This window comes from Octopus bimaculoides, chromosome 12 (genome assembly GCF_001194135.2).
Source record: "Octopus bimaculoides isolate UCB-OBI-ISO-001 chromosome 12, ASM119413v2, whole genome shotgun sequence".
In the NCBI taxonomy this organism is placed as follows: domain Eukaryota; kingdom Metazoa; phylum Mollusca; class Cephalopoda; order Octopoda; family Octopodidae; genus Octopus; species Octopus bimaculoides.
In genome coordinates this window covers 27,946,779-27,956,483 of record NC_068992.1, presented here as the reverse complement: position 1 = coordinate 27,956,483, position 9,705 = coordinate 27,946,779, and the positions used below count along the sequence as shown (strand labels likewise).

Below are 9,705 nucleotides of genomic sequence, written 5' to 3'. Positions count from 1 at the left end.
TTTCCTGTTAATGAAAGAATGAAAGTATTGGTGAATTGAACAAAATGAGACAGGTACAGATGTGTGTGCCGGTCAATGCTTTAGAAAAAGAGCATTGGTTAAATTGCGTAGATGGCACACAGGGAATCTTGCTGAAAAGAGCTGGAGTACTGACAGAAGATATTTTCTATTCACATTGCAGTTCTGTCTAATATGTGAAGTATTGCCCTAGCTTGAGGTACAAAAATCTACATAAGTAGGAGTGTGAAAAATGGACAAGAAAAACTAGGATGAATATCAAGCCAGAGTATAATTTGGCAATGTGCTGTGCTTGAGAGAACCCATCAAGCCAAGTGCACCCTTGCTGGTGGCATGTAAAGAACACTTTTTGAGCGTAGGGACTTTCAAGTGTTGGGCCTTGCAGAGGCAATGACTGAGACCTTTGGTACTATGTTGTGCTTGAGAAGAAGACCCACCAAGCCAAGCAAAATTGCAGTTGTGACAGATACCGGTGTCATGCAAATTGGCACCCATGCTGGTAGCATGTAAAAGCACTCCAGTGTTCCAAATGCCAGTGGGACATGAAAGGACACTCCAGTGTCCTGTGCCGGTGGCACATAAAAGCATACTGGTGTCACACAAATGGCACCCATACCAGTGGCATGTAAGAGCACCCATTACACTCACGGAGTGGTTGGCATTAGGAAGGGCATCCAGCAATAGAAAGCCATGCCAAATCAGACTGGAGTCTGGTGCAGCCTTCCAGTGTGCCAGCCTGGTCAAACTGTACAACCCATGCCAGCATGGACAACGGATGTTAAATGATGATGAGGAAAGATCTGATTGAGAATGCATGTATGTATGAGTCAGATGTGTGCAACCAAAATGTGTGAGTGTGAATGACTCATACATAGTCATGATCACTTACACCAGTGGATCTGTAGTTGTATATTCATGTGAATGTGGATTGTGTAATCTATACCGGTGGGTCAATATAGTGAACCAATTCAGCTTTCCAAGCTTAGGAACAAAAGCAGTTTTAAGTCGTTTTGGGAGTACCAAATATTTCTACATCAGATTTAAATATTATTTGCTATGGCTTCATTAACAGGATTTACAAACTAGATGGAATGGTTCAAATGTATATGACTGTATCCTTATTAAGTTGGGAGTTATTATAAGCACACCATTAATGTTGTTCCTGCTTAAATGAAGTCTTTAATAATAGCTGCTAACATCTTTGCACCTGTTTGGTTTACAGAAATAAGGAAGCATTCCTTTGTATTATTCTTTTAATGGTTTCAGTTGCTAGACTGTGGCTATGGTGGAGCATTGCTTTAATTTATTTTCTTTCAGTTTTGTTGCTTTACAGCTGGAAGTTGGTCTATGACTGAGTTGGTAGCAGCTGATCTTCCCTGAATGTATCCTTGAATGGTGAATGATTGGTCGATCTGGTATCATCATTAGGAGTTTATTAAATGTTTTTTTTTTGTAACACTTCAGTAGAGGCCCCCTATATTTCTGCTTTCTTTAGGTAGGCAGTTAAACAATTGAGGACCCCTAAATATCAGACTGGTACAATAGAGTGCTTTTGCTTGTGATTTCAAAGGTTATATTCAAAAGTGTTAACATATGCAAATTCATGTATATACAAAATGCACTTTGAAAGTGGTAAAATGCTACCTGTATCACAAAAATTATTGGAAGAGCTGTGTGGATATATTTAATGCTCAATCTGATAAGTTATCAAACTGGTTTTGTAACAAATGCCATTTCACACCTGACATTTATGGCTCTCTGTTGAAGATTTTGATGTTGCCTTGAGACACTATCCATGTCAAAACATATCAACCATATCCAAAGAGTGGTTCAGAGTTCTTTTGCTCATACTGTCTGAACTTTAGGAATAAAAAGAAAAAGTATGTCTCTCTAATGATGTATCCAATTGACAAAGATGGTTTCTTTTCCTAGCTGCTACTCTTCATGTACCTGACTAAGAAGCCGGTTCACTCATTTCTACTAATTCTAATCATTTGAAATCTCACCAACAATTTCTCATATCACATCATTCGGAGTAGTTTAAAAAAAAAAAAAAAAAAAAGAGAGAGAGAAAAACACCACTGATACAAATGTTAGTCAGTGTCCAAACTTGGAGAAAACCATCAACACCAAATTAAATATGACAATAGGAAAGTCTATCTTCCCTAATTTCTTTCTACTCTCAGTGTTAAACAGAATTGCTTAATCATGTGGCGTGTGATCAACAATTTTCAACCAGAGGCTTTTGACACTTTGGCAGGTGCTGGTTGTTGGTATCTGGATGAAGTGTTTCACTTTATTTCTTGTGTTTAAGAAAGCAAGAATACAACAAATTCCTTTCCATTATTAAGTTTGTAGTGGCGCAAAATTATAGCCGCCATTAAGGAAGTACTATTCTGTGCATGCGCTGGGGATTTCACCACCAGAAGCCCCTCGAGTAGGCATGCGTAGTAAAACTGGTACTCAAACAGTGAGTTTCATTTTCTCAGCAAGTTGAGGACAGACCTTCTACGTGACAACTCCTCGCTCCTCAACGAAGCACTCTTCACCTTGATGGTGATAGCTATTTGCTTCTCTGGCAGGCATCAAGGAAGCCCTTAACCTTCCAATACCAACCACAACTTAATCAGCGGCTGCTAAGCTGAATGACAGGAATTGTGAAACCAAGCATCATCAGAAAAATAAAACTTATTTTTATTATGCTGTTAAATTGTTCTAACGTCTCTTCATATATAATGCTGTTGAAAGGTGATAGAGAGAGACTAAAGTCTCTATGACAACTATCAAACTTTTTACAAGTTTTAAAATCTTGGGCATTTGAGAAAAAAAATTGTGTTTAAAAATTTCTCGCACAAGAGATATATAAATAGTTAAATAAATACATAGTATTTGAGATACTTTAATAAATTTGGACAACAGAAATATTTAGATGTACAGACAGGTTAGATGTGGGGGCATCTGCCCCTGCAATGCATTGCTGCATTCACTATTTGTTGGTATATACCCAGGTCCTCCCAGGTGATCCATCAAGCAGAGTCCCCCTTCAGTCCCCATCTCCATCTTCATCTGCCATGACAATACGGCATGTGGTTGGCCAACATGAGCCATCAATCCAGTTGGATCTTCAGTGAAGAGAACACAGTAGGCAGAGTCTAATTCAAAAATTGAGCAACATGGCCAAACAAAGAGATACAAATAAATAACAGACACAGGATTATCAAAATAATTTAATTTTCATATTTTTAATCAGATTCATGTCAGATCACTACCAATCAACTTTCATAATCATGTACTACAGGAGATGAATGAATAAAACAGTTGGTTCTCAAGGTTTAGGAAGAATCAAATCTCAAATTCATAAGTTCATACCCTATCATTGGCATGTGGACTGTTGTGTACCTTAGGAAAAAAATTCCTAATTCTTTTAACCAAGAAGAACTTCTTTTGGTTCATCACTTACCCAGCAAAGCAATGAGTGAGAATGGTAAAAGTATGTTCTAGTGGTATCCTTTTGTTAGAATACTCATATTTAGGTGGCTTGCTTAGGGTGATATAAAACTCCACTAGAAATAAATAACTTTAACCCATAACCCAGGACATCTTGCAATAGTCCAGTTTTGACCATGTAAGCTCATTAACTTGGATTTAATTTGGTGTTACACAACAAACCACTTTGATTAAAAAATAAACATGCACCTATCATAACTAGACTAAATTGGTATATATACATCCATACATACACACGTATATATTCACACACACATACATGTACATAGATACGCACATATAAATATGAACATATACAGACACACACATATATAAATATAAATACATATATATACATAAATACATACATATATACAAGATGTGGGAGTGATTTGAGGACATTTCGTTTTTAGTTCATTACACCTTCAAATTGTTTAATGTATCATATTTTTTTTCAGATTACCCTTTCAAGATATTATGCTAACTCAAGAAATGAAAAGACATGCAGTCATAGTTGCTATATATGCAAACCACAGTGATTTAGAAATTGGCAACTTTCTAAATGTTGCAAAATCATTTGTAGACAAAATTTGGTTGGAATTGGAGGCATGTGATGGCAATATTTCACCTGTATCAAAGAGAAAAAGGCATTCACAATGCTCAGACACTAAAAGGACACTAGAATTTATACATGTTTAAAACATTATAGATGAAAACCCCAGAAGATCAATGAGGTTCATTACTAAAGAATTTCGGGTGTCAGAGTGGACTATCAGAACTGTGGTACATCATGACATTCGATACTAGTCCTATGTAATGAGGAAAGGCCAATTTGTGTCTGTAAAGACACAGGAAAACTGTCTCATCCGTTCAAAATGGTTACTCAAATAAGTGAAAAATCCTCATGAACAAGGCATTCTTTGGTTATTCTATGACAAAAAAACTTTGACCAAGTTCAAAAGTCTAACAGAAGAAATGACAGGTGGTTACGTGTAGATCCTTCTGAAGTACCCAGAGTGATGCACACGAAATTTCCAGCAACTGTGATGGTTTTAGGAGTGGTGAGTAGTGAAGGTCATGTGATGCCTCCCCACTTTTTTCCACATGGTCTTAGAATTAATACTGCTGGATACATTGAGGTACTGGAAACTGTTATCAAGCCCTAGATTAATGAAGTATGCAATAAAAAGCCATATGTGTTTCAACAAGACTCAGCACCTTCTCACAAAGCTCTATTCACCCAAGAATGGTTGTCAGACAATCTTTACGATTATGTAACACCCAATATGTGGCCTCCAAACTCGCCAGATTTGAACCCCATGGACTACTATGTGTTGAGCGCTGCTGAAAGGCAGACTAATTGACATCCTCATAATACCATAGCTTCACTGAAGGCCACCATTGTCCAGCTGATTTCCAAAATAAATAAGGACCATATAGTGTCAGCATGCCAGCAGTTTCAGTCCTGCATTGAAGCAATCATTGAAGCTGAAGGTGGTTTCATAGAATAATTTGCTAAAAAAAAATCATTATCAAAACTAATTGCACAAATGTTTATTCAAATACATATTTATTTGTGCTGAAATATAGTTGTTTTAATGTATACCAAAACTGTCCTCAAATACCCCTCGCACCCTGTATTTATATAAATACATATATACATACATACATACAAATATATATATATATATATATATATATATATATATATATACACACACACATATGTATATACATAAATACACACACAAATATGTATATACATACACACACACACATATATGAATTAAAAGCACTTCTAATAATACAAACATTATCAATACCACATACTGGATGTGTTTTGTTCATGCACTCATTAATTATATGTGTATCTGTATATATATGTATGTATATTCAAAAAATGTTTTGATCAATACTACATTGAAGGTTCATTCACTTGTAACTTACACCTCATTCTGGAGTAAGTCATGCTCCACCAAAGTATTACAACACCCCAACCTGAGAAACACTGATTTCATTCAAAACAATCTTCACAACTGGGTATGCTCACTCATACAAACTATCCTGTACTGTGTCATCTTCATTAATGAATGAATAACTAACTTCATTCACTCAATGTTAAAACCTCATTACATTCTTTATGTATACTTCGAAGATGTAAGCATCTCGTTCACTTATATTGAACTGGGAGATGTTTTAAGAATAATAATAATATAACAAATAGTATGTGAGCAGTAACTAGACTTTCACTAATTTCAGTTTTGATACCAAACTAATCATCCCAGAAATATTAAATACATTCATATAATTGATAAGATTATGCTATTTCATATATAATTAATTAATAAACAACTAATTAAACCAGCTTTTTACAGGTTTAATTATACTTCTTCTGTTGTTTTTATTTAAAATTTTTTATGGTCCCCATTTTTTGTGGTCTTTATTATTGAAGAATTATATTCCCCACTTAAAGAGTAAACAAATTAGTTACAGCTGGTGAAGAAACTCTGGTTATTTATTGATGCTCCTATCACAAACGGAATGTCAGTTTATAACGTAAAAGATCAATGATTCATATTCTGCCATTAGCACTGGGCCGTGTTTACTAAACTCCTGTCAGACTGCAACATTTAAAATTAAGACACAGACCATAGACAACTAGAAAATTGAGAGATAATCCAACTAATATCCTTTGACACCTACGTCAAAGATTTGGTCATTTATTCCTACAAACTTATTCACTCTCGCGGTGATTATTAGCATTAAAAGACAAAGGGTGGTCCCTGTATATTACAAACCAATGAAATATTTTCTTTTAGAGCTACAGAATGAAGATATCAGTAAAACAGAATGAAGGGACAGTTGAGGGAGGCAACTGACTATCAAACAACTCAGATAAGAATGAAGAGTCACTGAACAACTCCTGTTGATAAGAAAAAATGTTTTGAAGGGAATTTGATGTTCAATTCAGGACAGACTTCTTGTAGGACAAGTTCAATAACATTCTGAAAAAAACAAGAAAAAAATTATTATTATTATTAAGGTGGTGAGCTAGCAGAATTGTTAGCATGCCAGGCAAAATGCTTAGCAGCATTTCCTCTGTTTTTATGGTCTGAGTTCAAATTCCGCCAAGCTTGACTTAGCCTTTCATCCTTTCGGAGTCAATCAAATAAGTACCAGTTACGCACCTAGGTTGATGTAATCAACTTAATCCACACCCCCAAGCTGTCCTTGTGGCAAAAATTCGAAATCATTATAACTATTATTATCTAAAAAAAAAAAAAACTAATCAGTTGAAAGAAATACTAAATCCATTATATTACAAAATATATCCCATTAGTCTGCACTCAAATCCAACAAAAATCAACTTTGCTTTTTGTCCCAGCAGGATTAATAAAACACATACCAGTTATGTACTAGGGTCAGCTCAATTGACTAAACCATTCTCCATCTCAGTCTGTGATGAGCATGTTAAACAGCAGATCAGCGCAATTGACATTGTCAAAGATAGGGCCCAGTAGGTCTAATGAACCCCTAAATCTGTGATGGAAACACTAAAGAGCTCATAACAGCGAACACTGTCATGGGTAGGGCTCAATTGTTCTAATGGGAACCCCTAAATCCCTGATGGCTATGTTTAAATAACAGGCAAATAGCAGACCATCACAGTAAACACTCTCGTGGATAGGAAGGACCCAGCAGCCCTAATATATCCCTAAATCTTAAACTACCAGGCAAATTATTATTGTATCAAGGATATGTTGGTTACCTTACTGGTAATGGTGACTACGTTGATTAGCAGAAGCAGCCATTGACTGGAGGAGGAGGAGGATAAGAGAAGCAGAAAAGGAAACAGAGAGAAATCAAGAACTGCCAATAGCAATGACATTATCACAACAGCTTCTCTCTCTCTCTCCTCCTCTTTCTCTGTTTGTCTGTCTGTCTGTCTCGTTTTTCTTCATTTTAACTTCAAACTCAGGCTTCATTTTTATATACTTCATCTTAGTATTTTCTCACTTTCCTTTTAAAAAATTCTTGATAATACACCGACACATTCATACATACACCTATATGTTTTTACACATTCACACAATTATCCATTCAAACATGCATCTACACATTTTCACAACACATGACTTCACACACCAACATGCACCTCATTCACTTATATACTTTCACACATACACACACATTTACATATTATATACACTTCCATGCCTCTACACACTGCCACATGCATCTGAACACTTTCATCAATCGATACACTCATACATCCACTTACACATTTCCACATACAGACATCTTCACTACTTCACTCATAGATACATCCACACACTTTCACACACAGCTTTATAAAAACATGTAGTGGAGTTGGCAATTGGGAAAATGAAACGAGACTTACATAAAACAACTGCTTGTTTAATTGGACATCTTGTAAAATTTCAAATATTTTAATGGTCCCTTGTCTTGCATTGTCATCACCGACCAATGTCTTTAATACGTCTAAAAAATAAAACCAACAAAATAATATAACAGTCAGTTTTACTATTATGATTAAGAATTATGAAGTTGTAAAAGTAGCAGTAAAGATTTTGATTTTGTGTAGTGCATTTAGAATGATAGGAATAGAGTCAGTGATGAATGTTGTGAAAGAGAAATGGGATGAAATGGTTGAGTCATGTGCTGAGGAAGGACAAAAGTAGAGGAAGAAGAGGAGTGAGAAAAAATGCCATTTGTTCTAGTCATTTGAGCACCACCTCAAAGGGTTTTAGTTGAACAGCTTGACCCTGGTACTTACTTTTAAAGTCTGGTACTTATTCCGTCATGTCTTTTGAAGAATTGCTAAGATACAGGGATATAAACAAACCAACACTATTGTCACGTGGTAAGCAGGACAAACATAGGCACAAAGACATATGCTTCCAAACATTTCCCACCTACAAGGCATTGGGTAGCCTGAGTCTATTGTAGAAGACATTTGCCCAAGGTGCCATGCAGTTGGATTGAACCCAAAATGTAGTTAAGAAGATTGCTTTGCAACCAAGTTTCTTAACCATACAGTATTTCTTCTCTTCACAGCAAACTAACACATCTCAAATATTGCTTCTGATAGAGCTGTAATATAGTAAGATTTGAACTCTTCATCGTTATATATAGTTAGTAAACCAGCATCTTGTCTTCATAATCACAATGTCTCAAATGCAGAAATACAATTTGTCAAAGATACATACCAGGTACATTTTGAATAATTTTCTCTTTTGCTTCCATTCTGATTTTCATTTTTTCCTCTTCTGTCTTTGGTGGACATGGCTCAGCCAGAATGCCGTTGGGCCAAAGAGAGTCTTTGAATGTTTTTATGTAATAAATTAGCATCGAATCAGAGAACATCCAGTCAACAGCCATACGTAATTGTCTGAAATATGAAATAAAAAAAAAATTCAAAATACTAAAATGAGGCACTAGAAATAGAGACCTAAAACAATTATGAAGAATGGGTAAGCCACAATGCCAAAAGGAAATATTGGAGAATTCACCCAATCTGTTAGAAACATGTCATATTCTTGGAAGATTGACTGTTTAGTCTGTTACAATAAAGAACACCAAAATCTATTCAATATTTTTGAAAAAAAATTTTTTAATCATAAACAAAAAACACATTGCCGTTACTATGAATGATAAACACTGAGATAATTCAAAGCTTATTGTTCTTGAACCAGGTATCATAGCAGTCACTGTCATGACGTTAGCTAATTAGTGTGCAGTGCGGTCGCTGTCTATTTATTGTTTTTGTATGTCACAGCACTCTAGCTGACTGCTGGTTCTGCTACTGTCTAATGACTGCTTTGTGGCCATGCTGGAGCACTGCCTTGAAAGATTTTAGTTGAACAAATCTTTTTTTTCTAAAGCCTAGTTCTATCGGTCTCTTTTGCTGTTTGCTGAACTACTAAGTTACAGGGACATAAACACACCAACACCAGTTGTCAAGCAGTGATGGGGGGACAAACACAGACACAAAGACACACACATCATCATCATCATCATCATCATCGTTTAACGTCCGCTTTCCATGCTAGCATGGGTTGGACGATTTGACTGAGGACTGGTGAAACCGGATGGCAACACCAGGCTCCAGTCTGATTTGGCAGAGTTTCTACAGCTGGATGCCCTTCCTAACGCCAACCACTCAGAGAGTGTAGTGGG

General features: G+C 35.9%; 1 protein-coding gene across 1 annotated transcript in view; it reads right to left on the bottom strand.

Annotated features, from left to right (window-relative positions):
- Nucleotides 1–3,232: 3,232 nt before the first annotated feature.
- The window catches only part of LOC106871910 (sorting nexin-25), a 45,287-nt gene continuing 38,814 nt past the window's right edge, over nt 3,233–9,705 (bottom strand). The window contains exons 21-23 of the mRNA XM_014918667.2: nt 8,736–8,917; nt 7,907–8,007; nt 3,233–6,509 (exon numbers count right to left, since the gene is read on the bottom strand). Coding sequence (XP_014774153.1) covers nt 6,414–6,509; nt 7,907–8,007; nt 8,736–8,917 — 379 coding nt within the window. The 3' untranslated portion in view covers nt 3,233–6,413. The remainder of the gene's footprint in view (nt 6,510–7,906; nt 8,008–8,735; nt 8,918–9,705) is intronic.